Source organism: Lygodium microphyllum, chromosome 9, assembly GCF_053477565.2.
Source record: "Lygodium microphyllum isolate KBCC chromosome 9, Lygodium_microphyllum_v1.1.10, whole genome shotgun sequence".
NCBI classification, from domain to species: domain Eukaryota; kingdom Viridiplantae; phylum Streptophyta; class Polypodiopsida; order Schizaeales; family Lygodiaceae; genus Lygodium; species Lygodium microphyllum.
Genome location: NC_141143.1, coordinates 153,523,934 through 153,540,329, shown reverse-complemented (window position 1 = coordinate 153,540,329; position 16,396 = coordinate 153,523,934). Strand labels below are relative to the sequence as shown.

The 16,396-nt window shown below is 41.6% G+C and overlaps 1 protein-coding gene across 12 annotated transcripts in view; it reads right to left on the bottom strand.

Annotated features, from left to right (window-relative positions):
• The window catches only part of LOC148031733 (VAN3-binding protein-like), a 103,421-nt gene that overhangs the window by 28,949 nt on the left and 58,076 nt on the right, over window positions 1–16,396 (bottom strand). For 7 of the 12 annotated variants that reach the window (XM_087685343.1, XM_087685347.1, XM_087685349.1 and 4 more), the window contains exons 5-9: window positions 16,133–16,207; window positions 15,631–15,997; window positions 14,391–14,579; window positions 14,238–14,287; window positions 11,689–11,758 (exon numbers count right to left, since the gene is read on the bottom strand). In XM_087685343.1, the coding sequence (XP_087541469.1) occupies window positions 11,689–11,758; window positions 14,238–14,287; window positions 14,391–14,579; window positions 15,631–15,997; window positions 16,133–16,207 (751 nt within the window). Of the gene's footprint in view, window positions 1–8,544; window positions 8,637–8,736; window positions 8,929–11,688; window positions 11,759–14,237; window positions 14,288–14,390; window positions 14,580–15,630; window positions 15,998–16,132; window positions 16,208–16,396 lie in introns of those variants that run through there. The other 5 variants (XR_015691940.1, XR_015691941.1, XM_087685350.1 and 2 more) reach the window with 5 other exon arrangements.

The window sequence follows — 16,396 nt, the reverse complement described above, 5'->3', positions numbered from 1 at the left end:
CACTTTTTTATTCAACATAGTGTACTTGTTGCCTGTCTTCTGTACTTCAATCAAGTCCCCTGGTCTCTATCATGTCAGTGTCTTCATGTGTCTAGTCAAGGTCTATGAGCCACCATAGCTGCCATGCTCTAGATCCCGTGTTTTTACATGGTATCAAAGTGCAGCTGAGCATGGCTTAGCATGTTTCAGGTCCTTTCTCTACTCTCTCAGCTCTCCTCTATCATTGGCCAGCTCAAGGCTACCTAATGACCTCATTTCTCAACTCTACCTTCACCAATCTGCCATGGCAGCCATAGCCACACAGTACATACCTCTATTGAAGCTTCTTGATCTCCCTCCTCATCTAGGCCATAACTCTTGAAGCCTTCTTCTAGGGATATCTTCCCTAGGTCAGGGCGCAACCATTCATCACATCACAGCTTGACATTACTCATCGCAGGCTCCAACATTGCATGTTTTCCCAGTCGTTGCCTGTTCGCGCCTATAGTCTATTCGTACGCCCTGCGCAGTCCGTACGTGCAACGATCTTGTCCAAGATCATAGGGCTTTGGAAGCCCATTAGCCAAGCTTCATTCTCATATAAAAATTTCCGGAAATGGTTGAGTATATACTGCACATAGAGTGAAAACCAGGCTGCTCTCAAAAACCCTAATCCTTCCTCCATAGCCAAATATTCTTCAAGCTAAAAACCACCTCATTTTCTCTCTCCTGCCACTCAAGCCAAGGCATTATCATTTAAATCCAATTACTCTCTAAAGATTCAAGCAAGTTCACACATCAAATCATTGAGAAGGGGAGATCATAGTGACTTCTTGCAAGATTGAAGCATAGTATCATAGTGTCTCTTGACACTTATTCAGTGACTCTTGTCACTTGTATCAGCTTTGCCTCACATCAGGTCTAAGATTTTTGGGCTACTCCAACATCAAATCAAGGAGGGGAATACAACATTGAAGATCCTAGAAGTTCTTGTTACTCTCTGAAGATTCAAGCAAGTTCACACATCAAATCATTGAGGAGGGGAGATCATGGTGACTTCTTGCAAGATTGAAGCATAGTATCATAGTGTCTCTTGACACTTATTCAGTGACTCTTGTCACTTGTATCAGCTTTGCCTCACATCAGGTCTAAGATTTTTGGGCTACTCCAACATTAAATCAAGGAGGGGAATACAACATTGAAGATCCTAAAAGTTCTTGAAGACCTATTGAAGACAAGTATTTGGCTCCACAAGTGTCTCTTGATACTATTCACTTGGTGCTTTTTGGACACTTGTGCTTGTTAGCACTGTTGGATAATGGCAGCCAGCTATGGAGAGAGAGAGGAGAGACAATGGCAGCAAGAGAGTGAGCTGAAGCAAAAAGAGAAGAGTATACTTGCTAGAATAAAAGATAGAGTGAAAGTACAACTTATGCTTAGGTCAAGGGTTGACCTAACCAGCCTTCCACCAACTAACTAGAGTTAGGTTTATTTTACTCTAGAGCCTAGTATCACTACTTTAAGTTTCTAAGACACTAGGTGTACATACCTTACATTGACACTTTAATAAGTGTCCACACCAGACAAATTACATTGGGCGTTGCCCATAGAATCGGCAAATTCTAACACCCCCCTGCAGTGCCAATGTGATGAAGTACAAGGATGATCAATCACCAAAGGGTAATAAGTTTAAGGACTTTCGAAAAGCCTCAAACTTCTCGAATGTGGTAGTGCCTTGGTAAAAATGTCTGCAACATTTTTCTGTGTGGGTACATACATCAAGCTGATCCCTCCTGCGTAGCATCTCTCTCTGACATAATGGTAATGCACCTCTATGTGTTTCGTGCGAGCATGAAACACAGGATTTCATGCTACACATTCCACTGTTGTCTTGAAGACTGCCCTATACTCAGCCTCACAAGACGAGGTAGCCACTGTAGGCTGTTTCTTGCTTAGCCATGAAATGCATGAACGGCCTAGAAAGAAACAGTGTCCACTAGTAGACTGGCCTAGTATCTGCATCACCAGCCCAATCTGAATCACTGTAAGCCTGTAAGTGCAAGTCTCCCCCCCTAGGAAATAATAATGCATGTGACTAAGTACCTTGCAAATATCTGAAGATCCGCTTAACAGCTTGCCAATGTATAGTCCATGGGCTATGCATATACCTGCTCACCTGAGATACTGCATACTAAATGTCAGGGCATGTGTTGCAAAGATAAATAAGACAGCCAATAGCCTGGCTGTAAATTGCAACATCAGACATCTCTTCACCATCATGCATAGACAGCTTTAAGCCTGGCTCCATAGAAGTGCACATAGGTTTGCAATCTTGCATTACTAAACCTATGTAACAGCTTATCCACATATTGTGACTCTGACATGATGATACCATGCTGATTTTGGGTGAATTGAATTCCCAATTAATAGTGTAGACAGCCCATATCTGACATAGCAAATGCACGTTTTAATTCAGCCTTAAAATCTGCAATTTTTTCTTCTGTAGGTCCAGTGAGCAGTATGTCATCTACATAAAGAATGATAATTAACAAGTCCCCCCGCCCCCCCCCCCCCCCCCCCCAATTCTTAATGTATAGAGTGGGAACAGTTGGACTATTTTTGAACCCTTTGCTAGCCAAAATAAGCATCAATTGTGGAGTACCATATACGAGGAGCCTGTTTGAGACCATAAAGAGCTTTATGCATCTTGCATACCATGTGCTCTTTCCCTTTAACCACAAACCCTGGAGGTTGTGACAATAAACATCCTCATGCAAATCCCCATTCAAGAATGTTGTCTTAATGTCCAATTGATGTACTTTCCAACCATAATTTGCAACCATAGCAATCACACACCTCACCGTACTCATACGGGATGTAGGAGCAAAAGTTTCTTCATAATCTATGTCCTTCTTCTGTGCATAGCGTTTTGCTACCAACCATGCTTTGTACCTGTCAATTATACCATCAGCCTTGAGTTTAAGTTTTAAAACCCATTTTGTGACAATGGCCTTCTTGCCAGGCGGTAAATCCACAAGATCCCATGTAAAGTTAGTGGCAATAGAGTCTAACTCATCCTCCATGGCATGCATCCAATGTACATCTTGCTGAGCTTCGTCCAAGGAAGTAGGCTCATCATCATCCAATAGTGAGCTCATAAACGCATGCTCATCACAATCATCTACTTCCGTAAAATCAATCAAATGTGCCCCGCCTACATCATTTGCTACATTTTCTAGCAGCCCTTCTAGTGCGTTGACGTATAGGAGCATCCATTTTACTCTCCTAGAAAGTCTGTAACAGCCATCTTGGGACTGTTTTGGCTGCATTTACAGCAGCCCTTTCATGTGTACTTCTTCTTCCACTGCATGTGGCAAACCATCATCGATACCCTGCTGTTCGGGAGTATATGGTTCAGCAACAGCTTGCTGTATAAAGTCTGTCCTGCCATTTACAGTGGGCACAGACTCCAAAGTGGCAACAGACCCTCTAAGACATCACCAATGTCATGGGTGGCTGGCATTTGAAACTGATCATGTGAAAATGCAGCATTTTCAGCAAATAGGACATCCCTACTGACAAAGACTTTCTTCGTGCGTGGGTCATACAAGCGATAGCCCTTGCTCTCCGAACTGTAGCCAATAAATATGCATTTTACAGCCTTGTCATCAAGCTTCCCATGAAGCTCTTTCAGAACATGTGCATAGGCTATGCAACCAAACACCCGAAAGTAGTCTACTTTGGGTTTCTTGCCATGCCAAGCTTTGAATGGTGTGATCATCTTCAGTGCCTTGGTGGGTGTATGATTCAACACATGAATTGCACACTGAAGGCCTTCTAGCCAAAATTTGAGGTAGCCCCTTGCTTTTTAGCATACAACGAGTCATCTCCATAAGAGTTTGATTCTTCCTTTCAGCAACACCATTTTGCTGAGGAGTCATTCTAACAGTGGCTTGATGCATAATGCCATGATCAAGCAAATATGTCTCAAAAGCACAAGACATGTACTCCCCCCCTCTATCTGTGCGAAGTGTCTGCACTTTTGAGTCAATTTCAGCTTCAAGCTTTGCAACAAGTTATTTGAAATGCATGAGCACATCAAATTTTACCTTCAGCCCATACACCCATGTATACCGAGACTAGTCATCAATAAATGTAACAAAGTACTGATGACCTCCAAGTGCACATGTCCTCATGGGACCACAAACATCAAAGTGAATAAGCTGCATTTTTCGGACAGCACGCATTGCACCATCCTTTTTAAAGGCAAATCTATGCATCTTGCCCAAAATACATCCCTCACATGCATGAGGAGGTGGAGTCTCCACTGGAGGCAATGCATCTACCATATGACATCTCTGAAGGGTCATCAAACTCCCAAAGCTCATGTGTCCATAGCGGACGTGCCATAGCTCCGCATTTCGCATAGCGGGTGAAAGAGTAGTAACTTCTAAGAGATTGTCTGTCATATGTATCCAACAAAAATAAACCCTTATACGGGGTGCCGGACAGCCTAAGTGCATAATCCATCTCTCTGTCTCTAACAATGCATTTGTCATCCTCAAAGATGACCTGAAAGCCATGCTTATTAAAAGCAGAGATAGACAACAAGTTCTTTGTAATGCCAGGTGAAAAACAAGAGATCTAGAACCATGAAATCACAACCATCTACAACAGTAATAGTGACTATACCAATGCCACATATATCATAACTGCTGCTGTTCGCACATGTAACACGCTTCCCAGCAGAGGCGGAGTGCAAAGAGGTAAACAAACACTTCCTGAAAGTGATGTGCTTTGACGCCCCACTGTCAAAATACCATGTTTGCTGCATTTCAGCCGCATTAAATGCTAAATCAACCATTGAAGAATCATAACTGCATGTGAGAAATGCATAGTCCTCCTCTACAAAGTTGGCTAAGTATCATCATCAATAGATTTGCTGGCTGATGTTTCTTGGACAACTTAACTGGAGTTCTTTTTCTTCTCTTTGACCAATCTCTTTCTACATTCATCGATATAGTGACCGGGATTCTTGCAACAATGGCATTTTCCCTTCTTTTTAGTCTTTTTTGTGTCTTGGACAACTTTATTTGATGGCTTTCCAACATCACCCTTTTGCTGATTTTTTACATTTTTCTTGACTTTTCCTTTGCCTTTGAACTTGGAAAGCCTAGCCACATCACCTGAACACAATACCACATTCTTCCGAGTATGTTCCTCTTGCAGCAAGAGGCCTTCCAACTCCACAAATGTAAGGGGCTGTTGGCCTCCTCTCAAAGACAACATCAAAGAGGTGTGGAAACCAAGATATGACTCTGGAAGAGAGTTCAGTGTGATGTTTACCAATTTAGCATCCTGAATGACCTCATCAACATTGAGTAGCTGCTCACGCAAATCCTATATGTGAGTAAGGTTCTCTGTCATGCTATCACCTTCATCCACGGTCACATTGGCCAACTCTCTACGGAGATAGAATATCCTAGTCTCATTGCATGCTGCAAACATACGCTCAAGTACATCCCATGCTGATTTTGAGGTCTTACAAGACCAAATGTGTGGAATAATTTCCCTTTTCATAGACAAGGCAATCAAAGAAAGTGTCTGTGCATCTTTTGAGTTCCATTTCCTCTAATCCTTGGTAGGAGGGAGAGGAGGGGCAGCAGCAGTAGTAGCACCAATACCACCACCAATAGCACCGGCAACCTGTCCTCGAGCATTACGCTAAGATGTTTGAGGTGCAAGACCTCCTGGTCGCTGAAAATCACCTGTAAGATAGTCCCACAAGTCCTTCGCCACAAAAAGGTTACAAGCCATAAAACTCCACAGTGGGTAGTTTGAGCCATCAAGTTTGTCCTCCTGAGTGAGAACACCAAGGATGTTGCTCTGATCAGTATTTCCCTAATGTGCCATGCTGTCGATGATAGACAAAAATCTGCAACCAAATACTTCAATGTTGAAGTATAGAGTATACTCCTCAAAGTATCAAAATCACCCACAGGATTAGAAACAAGTACCAAATTGTCACTCAAATGCCAAAGTGTACACAATGCCACCCACATCAACACTCAGTCAATAAATTACAGCACTATACTGCTGTACCACACCCGCCACGAAATGTGTGCCCACAAAAGTACAAAATACAGCGACTTAATGCTCATTCTTACCAAATTTTAATGAATTTTCCCAGAATTCTCTACCCAATCTAACTGTAAAAGCAATTAAATGCTACTATACTGCTTGTTGCTTGCCTTAGAGTGCATGTCGGGCAAAAGCCCCAGATTTCTTTCTAAAATTTCAAAGAAATTGAAAAAATTTGTACCTTACAATTGAAATTTCTGTAAAAATGTCACCTTGGGATCGTCAACAGTGAATAGCAGTTGAAATCTGCCTCGTGATGTATGCCAGATCCAAAAATTTGAAAAGCCCCATATTTTCTTGAGCCAATGTGGAAGAAATTGTGCAATATCTATGAGTTTGGTAACAATTTGCGCAAAGGGCCTCCAATCGGGCAAAAGCCCCAAATTTTTTGTGGGAAAGTCCAAGAAATTGAGAAATTTCTTTAAATTGGTTGTCAATTTGAGCTCCGGGAACAAAAATTAGCAAAAGCCCCAAATTTTCGGGCAGCCGAGCTGAGATTCGAGAAGAGATGGCTGAAATAGACTTGCAATTCCAAAAATTTCAAGAAAACCCCGAATCTGAAAATTAAGGTTTTTGCACTTTTTAGGGTTTGCAGAAATTGGCGGGCAGGACTGAGAAAATGGCAAGCAGAGCTGAGAAAATGGCGGGCAGAGCTGAAAACAGCAGCAGCTCTTCCAAAACAGCAGCTCCTTGGGCTGCATGCAGGGCTGCCTGTGGGACTACGCATTGGACTGCGTGCAGGGCTGCGCACAAGCTGAAAACAGCAGATATGGAGCAGATGACTAAGTTGGACAGATTTAGAGCAAATGGACAAATTTGGAGCTGATGGCTGAACTGGACAGATCTAGAGCAGATGGACAGATATGGAGTAGACAAGAGACGGCTCAGCTACAGCTCCTCCTCCACTTCACCAGCACCTCACAGCAGCTGAAAACTCTTCCTCGATCTGAGAACCAAGCTAGCAGCAATAGAACCTTGGGCGGGATGGCACCAGCTGACAGTGGCTGAATGTAGTCCGCGCATACGAGTTGCTCTGATACCAAATGTTGGAAAATGGCAGCCAGCTATGGAAAGAGAGAGAGAGGAGAGACAATGACAGCAAGAGAGTCAGCTGAAGCAAAAAGAGAAGAGTGTTCTTGCTAGAATGAAAGATAGAGTGAAAGTACAACTTATGTTTAGGTCAAGGATTGACCTAACCAGCCTAGTGTCACTACTTTAGAGCCTAGTGTCACTACTTTAAGTTTCTAAGACACTAGATGTGCACACCTTACATTGACACTTTAATAAGTGTCCACACCACACATTACATTGGGCGCTGCCCATAGAATCAGCAAATTCTAACAAGCACATTCAAGATCATTTCTTCTATTGCTGAAATCTGAGAATTTTGGAGCTGATTTGCTGCTGTTCCTGCAACTCCAACATGGGCAAGGACTCTCCAACAGTTCGCTTTAAGGGGGTCGGGCTTCACACCTAGCAAACCCGCATCAAGCTTATCCTAATGAAGAAGGGTCTCTGGGCCATCACAAGTGGCACAGAAAAGAAGCTTGTGCTGCATTAGGCTTGGATTGAGTCTCCTTAAAATAGCCCCCAAGAGGCAATTAATACAAACTTACCAAAAATAATTGGCTTATTTTGATAGTAGGACAAATGTACTCCCCAATCCTCTATAAATAGGAGTTTGTGTTTGTGCATCCTCAATCCCATTATTGTGGCCAGCTATCTTTCAGCCCTCTGATCACCTATTGTTGTCAACACCACTACCTGGAGCGGTTCATGGAGATTCTTGGAGTGCTGCCCCTACTGTTCACAGCCCCTACACAGCTGAGCAACCTAATTTTCAGCCATACTACACCTGTGTTTCAGTCTACAGCTGTGCCTTGCTGGTCTTGGACACTATTCAGCTGCTGCACCCTACCACCAAGCATCCAATACATCCTCTACAGCTGCTTCCTTCATCTGTGTTTTGCTGTTGCTGCGCTTTCTAGAGCTGGTACTACTGCATTTGCTGCCAAGACAGGCCACCCTGCTGGTCACCTGCTCTGCTAATGTGACTTCGAGCTGCTGATGTCATCATTCAACACATATTCATCTGTTTCTGCTGCCAAACACACCACCTTAATGCCACCCAATCATTAGAGCTGTACTGATCAGCTGACATCATCGTCCATCCAGCTGGGTTCAGGATCCATTCAAGTATGACACACTGTGATGCCCACTGCTTCAGCCACCTCTATCCTGGTCCTAGGGACACAGAGGTTGGAGCCCCTCTGATTGCATCATGTATTATCATTCATGCATTCTCATTCAGCATTCTATAGATTGTGTTCTCTGTGTTGTCATACACTTTGCATTTTGTGTTTGCCACACAATTTCATTACATGGTATCAGAGCAAAGGTGCTCTAAAAGCTAAAGATCCTTACCCATCTTGAAGAGCAAAGCTTGGCCTTCCAGAACGCAAGAACACCTTCTTAGATGTCTTCCGCATTGTCACCAAAGCATTCTCCCTCAGAGCCTAGACCATGGATGAAAGAGATTGGTATTCTCAATTGACTTCCTCAGAGCCGATGACATCGGCTCTAAAGGATTGTTGATACTCTTGATCCAAAATATATATGCTTACTTGTGAGGAATACGAGCTGGTCCTGAGGCACAAATTGGGCAAGATCAACTTGGAGTGAGCTCCTACACTCTTGATCCACCTCATGCAATGCCTTCAATATACGAGTCCACTGAGCAAACTTACAACGTGGAGGATCTTGCACATCAACTACAGATCCACGTTGGTGCAGATCACGAACCCCCTACTAAAAGAGGACAAAGCAATTTGGAAAACATGAGCTGTCCATGTCAATCCTTTCACCAAACATAGTGTACGGTACATACGATACAACTTTTACAAGTTCTTTCATTCCCCCCTCTAAACCGCAAATCATGGGTGAAAGGTATCATAAGGGTCCAAACCCATACCAGTATGTAAATGCAAGAAGAGGTGATTACAGAAGAAAGAGGTCAAGTAATGCCTTTACATCACATGCTTATTCCAATTAATTCTTTATTTTGATGCTTCATCTTCATTCAATCAAACTCACTCTTTACAATTTAATTTCCACCTGTCCCACCCATGTCACAAATCTGTTTGCTTCTGCTGCATACACCAACTGATACATCCACAATTCACCACATTGGGGTACCACACCATCCGGCACGTAACTCATAGGTCATATTCCTATCCCTCAGTTGGGGGGTGTCAATGCTAGAATTGTGGGAGTTCCACTCCCCAACCAAGCCCTGATAGGGACCTACACTTAGGGTTTCCCACCCACGCATATCAAGCCCTCATGTCAATGCTACAATTGTGGGAGTTCCACTCCTAAACCTACATGCAAGTTATCCCACCCATGGTTATCAAGCCCCTCACATCCCTTCCTTCTCATAGGTGGCCAATTGGTCAGTCACCTCCTTTGGGCAAACACCTAGAATCATCATATGTTACACACTTCGATGCCGCATAAAGCACCAATCACCCATATGTTTATTCTATGCCACCCATTTATCCGAATCCTCACACAACCATCCATACATTTGTATCGACCAAGAATGTGTTTAGTGATAAGACTCATTTCAATAGGTCTAACTTTACAACTTCAATAAATTTGATGTGACATGTCTTGGATTCACAAGCCTTGTAGGACCTTATTCAAGGGTCAGAACCCCAACTTGACCCCGAATATTTCTCATATGTGGTAGTCCAGTTTTGGAAGAGCAAAAAAGCCATAGCATTGCAAGCTCATGCGATGTCTTATCCTTGAGTTTCACTCACAACTTGACCAATTTCATCTAGCATCAAAACTTTTGGGTACATCTAGTCAATTGCTATGCGGTGCAAGATTGTGCTCAACGTATCAACCTTGAGCACACACTCCAAGAGTTCAAAGCCATTGAGAGGAATGACTCGATTGTCAAGTTTGTTGAGTACCGGCGTCTACTCACACAAATTCACCACAATTGGCCCACCAAAGTCAAATGAGGATCAAATCACTTTATTCATGGACAACCTAAGTATCTCAATTCTATGCAATAAATTATCTTAAATCCCCAATTACAACCTTCTATGGATGTGAATACCAACTTTCGCATTTCACAAGGTTGTTCGATTAGGTTCACAAGAAAACCCATCTACCATATTGAAAGGGGGCCTTGACCTCCACCACACTAAACGGGAAGCAAGGGGGTGAGAAGAACAACAAAAAGATCCATTCAAGTAGTGAGGAGCAAAGTAGCTTCCCTCCAAGATTGACACCAAGTTGGAAAAATGTCATCAGAGAAATAAGAACATCAATGTTGCCAAAAGTTTGGCCATTTCGACGACAAGTATTGCTCAAAAGCCAAGGGAAATCCACCCAAAACCTAACCCACTTCCCTATCTAGGAACTTGAGCTATAAAGAAAAGTTACTTCTACCCATCCTCCAGACTCGAGAGGGGTCATCCTCCAATACCTACACCTTATCCACAACAATAAGGTGCCCATACTGATCAATGTAGGCATTGCTCATCACATGGCTTTAGAATCACCTCCTTAGCCACCCCCCACTACACTTGGATTGTCATCTAATTGGTCCACCAACCCTACGGTGGACTTTGGTACTAATGTGCTTTTGGGGCTGGTTTAAAGAGACTTAATTATGGGTTAATGAAAACCCTAAATTTCGTGGCTCAACAATTAGCACCAATTTCGACCCGCTTTGTAATTTCTTAGCATTTCAATCTTTTGGTTTTCCTACAGTTTTGGTGGAAGCTTTCTTGTCTACATGATATCCTTCCTAAAAAGTATGTGCAATGTCTTAGGGTTATTATATGTTTATGCATTTTAGTTATCAAAGAATAATGAGTATATTCTTATTTTAAATGATGGCTCAATAGGGTCATCCAATGGCAAATCTTTCCTTGAAGTATTTACAACCTTTTCTTGTAGATGTGAATGTCTATGTATTTTCATCCCTTCATATATAGAAAATATTAGAAAACTGGTATATCTGCAAATGTGCATGCGAGAGAGAGAGAGAGAGAGAGAGAGAGAGAGAGAGAGATTGGCACACTACAGTTTCTTCTACCTCCCTTTAGCCACTCTGCTTCCTTTGTACCTTCATCATGACTATGCACGATGGCCTAGAGCCATGCTGCATTTTGTAATCATGTAATCTTGTATTTTTTTCGTAATTAATACAAATATCTTTTACAGAAAAAAAAAAGAGGTTGGTATTCAGTAGTTTCTTCTTCCTCTCTGCCGTGACTCTTGTTATTTTCATGTAATTAATACAAATTACTCATTACAGAGAGAGAGAGAGAGAGAGAATCTCTTACTATTCAAGCACTTCAGCAAGTTTTCTCTTTCCTGCTATCACACTTCTGACTTTTGTGGGTTATGTTTTTTAGCAATGGTGAACATGGGGTTTTCCATGCTAGCTAGACAACCTCTTGTACATATGATTATTCTTTAATTTCAGATCCTTTACACACTCACACAGAGAGAGAGAGAGAGAGAGAGAGAGAGAGAGAGACTAACTTTTTTCTGTTCTTGAAATGGTGCCAGCCAATTGCTTACTTCTGAGCTTCAAAATCACCTGCATACAATTCTTTATGACATCAAGGTGAAACATAGCCTATTAGTAATTAAGAGATTAGTGCTTAGCTACCAGTGTCTCAATGAGTCAGAGAACCATAAATTTTCATATTTAACACTAAGCAGGTGGAAGTTGGACATGAAATATTAGACACAGTTACGTCATCATGTCTGATAGTTTCAGTACACATGCTTCCTTCAGTGAACTCTTTTACTGACAGTGAAAGAGTTCTTTGTGACAGTTGGGACACATAACCCTCTTCACAAAGAGCTCAAAAGAGACATTGTGGTGTGGATTTGAGGGGAATGGCTTGTTCTGTGGCCCCAAAGGTGGTCAAATAGAGGATTGAAAAAATCTTAAGGTGTTAGTATTGTGGCAAGGATCAGAGATGAACTCTAAGTTGAAGGCTCAAAGCATATGAAAACTGGTCTTTATTGTTACACATTCGTTACCTAATCTTAGGTATCCAACCCAAGAGTACACGGTATGTGCTTACAACTACATTAACAACTGAATGGTGGATAAAAACCAACTGGTTGCAGGTAACAAGTTCTTTGAGAAAGGTATTTAACTTTATATTTATCTTTGGGTTTTAATAACAAAATTGGAAACACGACTTCAGAATCAAGGAACAGGACAATCTAAACAGGAACATCTTCTCCTGATTAAGGAGAGAATAAGGAAGCAGGATAATGAAACCCATCTGGACTTTAATAAGAGAATTCTCAAATCTTTGAGTTAGATGATAATTGGCCTCTCCTCTGCTTTCACAACTGTTAAACCGACACTATAACCTTGATCAGTAAGCTCGTTAGGAGATGGCTTTTTGCTGGAATGTGTGCCAGTGATATTACAGATTTGAGAGCATTGTATCACTGTTCCTCTGGTTGATACTGTGTAAAGCCATTCCAACTCCAGAAAAAGCTTCCAAGCTGGGGATAGGGGGAGGTAATGGGTTACACCCTAGCATCAGTGCCATGGAGCTCGTTGCACATTACTGCTCCAAATCAAGAACAATGCTCAAAGTCCTTTTACGAAAAAACTTTTGTAACTTTTGTCCTTGAATTTGGTTTAAGTTGACAAAGCTGAACTAGCTGTGACAACCATCAAGTCCACGAAAACACTTACTCCACCCTCACACTTACCCCTCTGGCTAGGACAATTTGACTGTGTGCAACATCACTACATTGAAGAAAAGATATTCACTTAGGCCACCAGTAGGCCCAAAGTGAAACAAAGAGAGCTTCATTTGAAGCACAACCACAATTTCCATCATAGGAGTAGCAAATGTGATCATGCTTGCTGGAGTATTGTCAGGCGGATTCTAAGTGCAGTAACCAGCAGTTGGAATAGAGGCTAATGAAGAAAAGTGCCAAAAATGCAAAAATGACCTGCTGTTCCTTACATATCTACATCTTTTAAGGGGGATTTTGTAGGTGTTAATGCTAGATGTTTTGTTGGTGCTTGGAAGCTCGTATAAGATTTGGCCTTTAGGCCAAAACATAATCAGAGTGAGGCATTTTTAAGTCCCTGGCTTTAACATGACTTTCATGCTCTTTTGACACCTAAGCAGCCTAATAGACCGAAATATTAGATACTTAAAACAATGATGATACCAAAACGTCCACTCTTGGAGTTATGTGCTGCCAAGTGCTTTTCAATGTTGCTTTCTGCTTCTTTGCAAACGAGAGAGAGAATCTTAAACTTAAATTCTTAAAACAGTGTTTGATCAATGAAAAGCTCTCATAATCAAGGAGTTCTTCTGTTGAAGTCCTGGTGCGAATTCTCACTCTTGGGAAATGTTAGAAAGCACCATTTGCAACAGCAAGATGCCCCAAAACGCTGTCATCCTGTACAGACAAGATTGATATATATGGAGGTATCCCATAGCAGACAAGATTGATATTATGGAGGTACCCCATAGCAGACAATCTTTTTCCTGAAGTTACTGGTAGATACAGTGCCAGACTATATTTCCAAAAATATTTATTTCCATGAACTACATGCTGGGTTTTGTGGACTAGTTAGACTACCAAGATTCACAGATTATCCTAGGCTCTTGACCCAGAGCACAGTTTGTTACAGTCAATACTTATTAATATGTATTGACTTGTACAGACAAACATGTCTGTCATATGTGGTGTTCCATCTGCTGCAAATCCGGATTTGTTCTTAATGATAATAAGAGGGCTCCATGCCATTCTGTCTCAGAAGCTGACATAGCTGCTGGATGAGACCATTCTAGCCAGAAAGGAGCAGCATGGAATATCAAAGCAGCATCAACTACTAGAGCCTGAAACTCCTATCTTAAGGAAAGGTCTAAATTCTAGTAGCATCCTCCTTTGTGGTTTCCCTTTTTTGTCATCGTAAAGACTACTACGGATTATCCAAGACCAAGACAAGAAACATCAGGGTATGAACCTTAAGGAGCTTACCATATTTCAAACCTTACAATATTAAAAGACTATCAGAAACAAGTACAATCAGTTACTTGTTTATGTCGATCAACCAACATACGTACGAATCTCCAGTGCAGCTCACCTACAGTCACAAAAATGGGAGATAGTAGACAGCATCAATACTGAACTGACTAACTGAAGCTTTATCTTTATTAACTCCCATTGCAATCTATACCTGCACTTACTTTTATTGTACCGCACAAAGAAGTAAGAGCCCCTAGCAAGAACTTCATAACTGTAGTGGCATTCTGCCTCGCTATCATCAAAAGCAGAGCTACAACCAAACGGACTATTCTGTCTCTCACAGGGTGAAACAGCTGCATGTATGCGTGCTTCACTTTGCAGCTTTGAGGCGTGTCTCACTGTTTGCGAGTCTGCAACACCATTACAGGTCTTTTGAATTCATGATCTCTAATGCAACTTTCTTATCTCACAAACAGCAAAGTTTTGGCCTTGAAGAGGTGTAAACTAGTGATGATATATCTGGCTTTCAATAACTAAGATAACATTCCAAAGTTCTGATGATTATAGATTTCATGCCATGCCATGCTTTAAAAATGTATAACAGATAGTTTGGATTGGTCACACAGAGTTACTATATTTACATTTTCGGAAGAAAAGATGGATACGTTGAGTAAATTATCATGAATGCTCTTAATTGGAACTGTTGTAGGCTTGTGCTAATAAAGAAGCAGACATACCGCATGCTTGCAACCTGATCCATCCTTATCCTATTCTATGGTGTGCTAGTGAAGAACATGTGACATGTGAACTGCATGCGCACAACCTATGCTGTCTGCATCCCTCCATGGTGTTTCATGCATCCATGTCAGTAACATCTGCCACATACAACTTGATTTCATTCATCCATGTTTTTAATGTCTCCGACATACAACTTGATTTCAGTAGCACATCTGCTGCCAAGGGAGAACTTCTATAACCCATGTTTGGCCACCTAGTTACTCCCTGTCTGGATTCAACACCAAGAAATAAATTCTTCCAGGTCAAAAATTATAAAGAAACAATATGAAAGGACTTGGATAAACTGTGACATGAACCAGCTCCCTTTGATCATGAACTTATCAGAAGATTTTGAGACTACACTCGTATGTACTTATCTTCTGCTTCTCCACTAATACTGGGAGCTCCTTATGGACCACCTAATGGAGAGCTGTGTTTTGAGGTACTTACCTGGTTTTTGTCTCATTATCAAGATTCAGATTACAGGCACTTTTGGGGATATAGTTTACGGTTCCTTGGGCTAGATTCAAGTCCCTCTCCTGGACTGACCATTGGTTACAGACATATTATATGATTGCCGCTATCACATATACCTAATTTTAAAGCTTTCCGAGAGGATATGAATGATTGCGAGATCTGAAACGTTGATTTTAGGCTTGACATGGTGTAGATGCATCTACTTACAGGAGGCAGCAGAAGCAGTCAGATTTATGATATCTTCAGCAAACTTTATTTGTCCAGCAGATCTCATAGATTCAGTAACAGCATGATGATCAGCACCAACATCCTCTGCAAAATCAGCACACTGGGCTGCAACTAATGCAGCAGCTGAGGCCAAAGCTAAGCCTAGCTTTGCATCTCTTTCATTTGATGCTGAAGCTGCTGTTCTAGCTGTAACAGCAGCTATCACTGCAGCTACACTTGCAACAGACAAGGCTGCTTGCAATCGAGCATTTTGTGTTATGAATTTCTGTTTTCTTCGGCCTTTGAACCAGTTTTTGAATGATGCAGTTTTGACCAGATTTCTCAGGCACTCCAAATGCTTCTCCAACTGCAGAATCAAGAACAAGTTGTGATTAACAATATTTCTTTTAAAGAATAGAATGAAGAGGATGAGTCACTTTGTAGTATATACCAGCATGTGGATAAAGCTGATCCCACAAGCAAAGAGAGCTTGTATACTCACCCATGATTTTAGATGGAAGCAACTACCCGCTTTTATGAAAACAAATGGTTGTTCTTGTCTCATCCACAGCCAAGTCTGGGTGTCAAGTTTACCATGAACAATTATTAGCCAATCAGCACTTCAAATTGTTAGAAAAGAAATGTGTTTGGATGTGTAATTGTGTTGAGAGAGAAAGAAAGTTATTTTTAACCTCTAGGAGAGGCGAAATGAGCTTGTGAGACGAAAATAAATACACCTGAAATTCCAGGAACTATCATGTTTCCT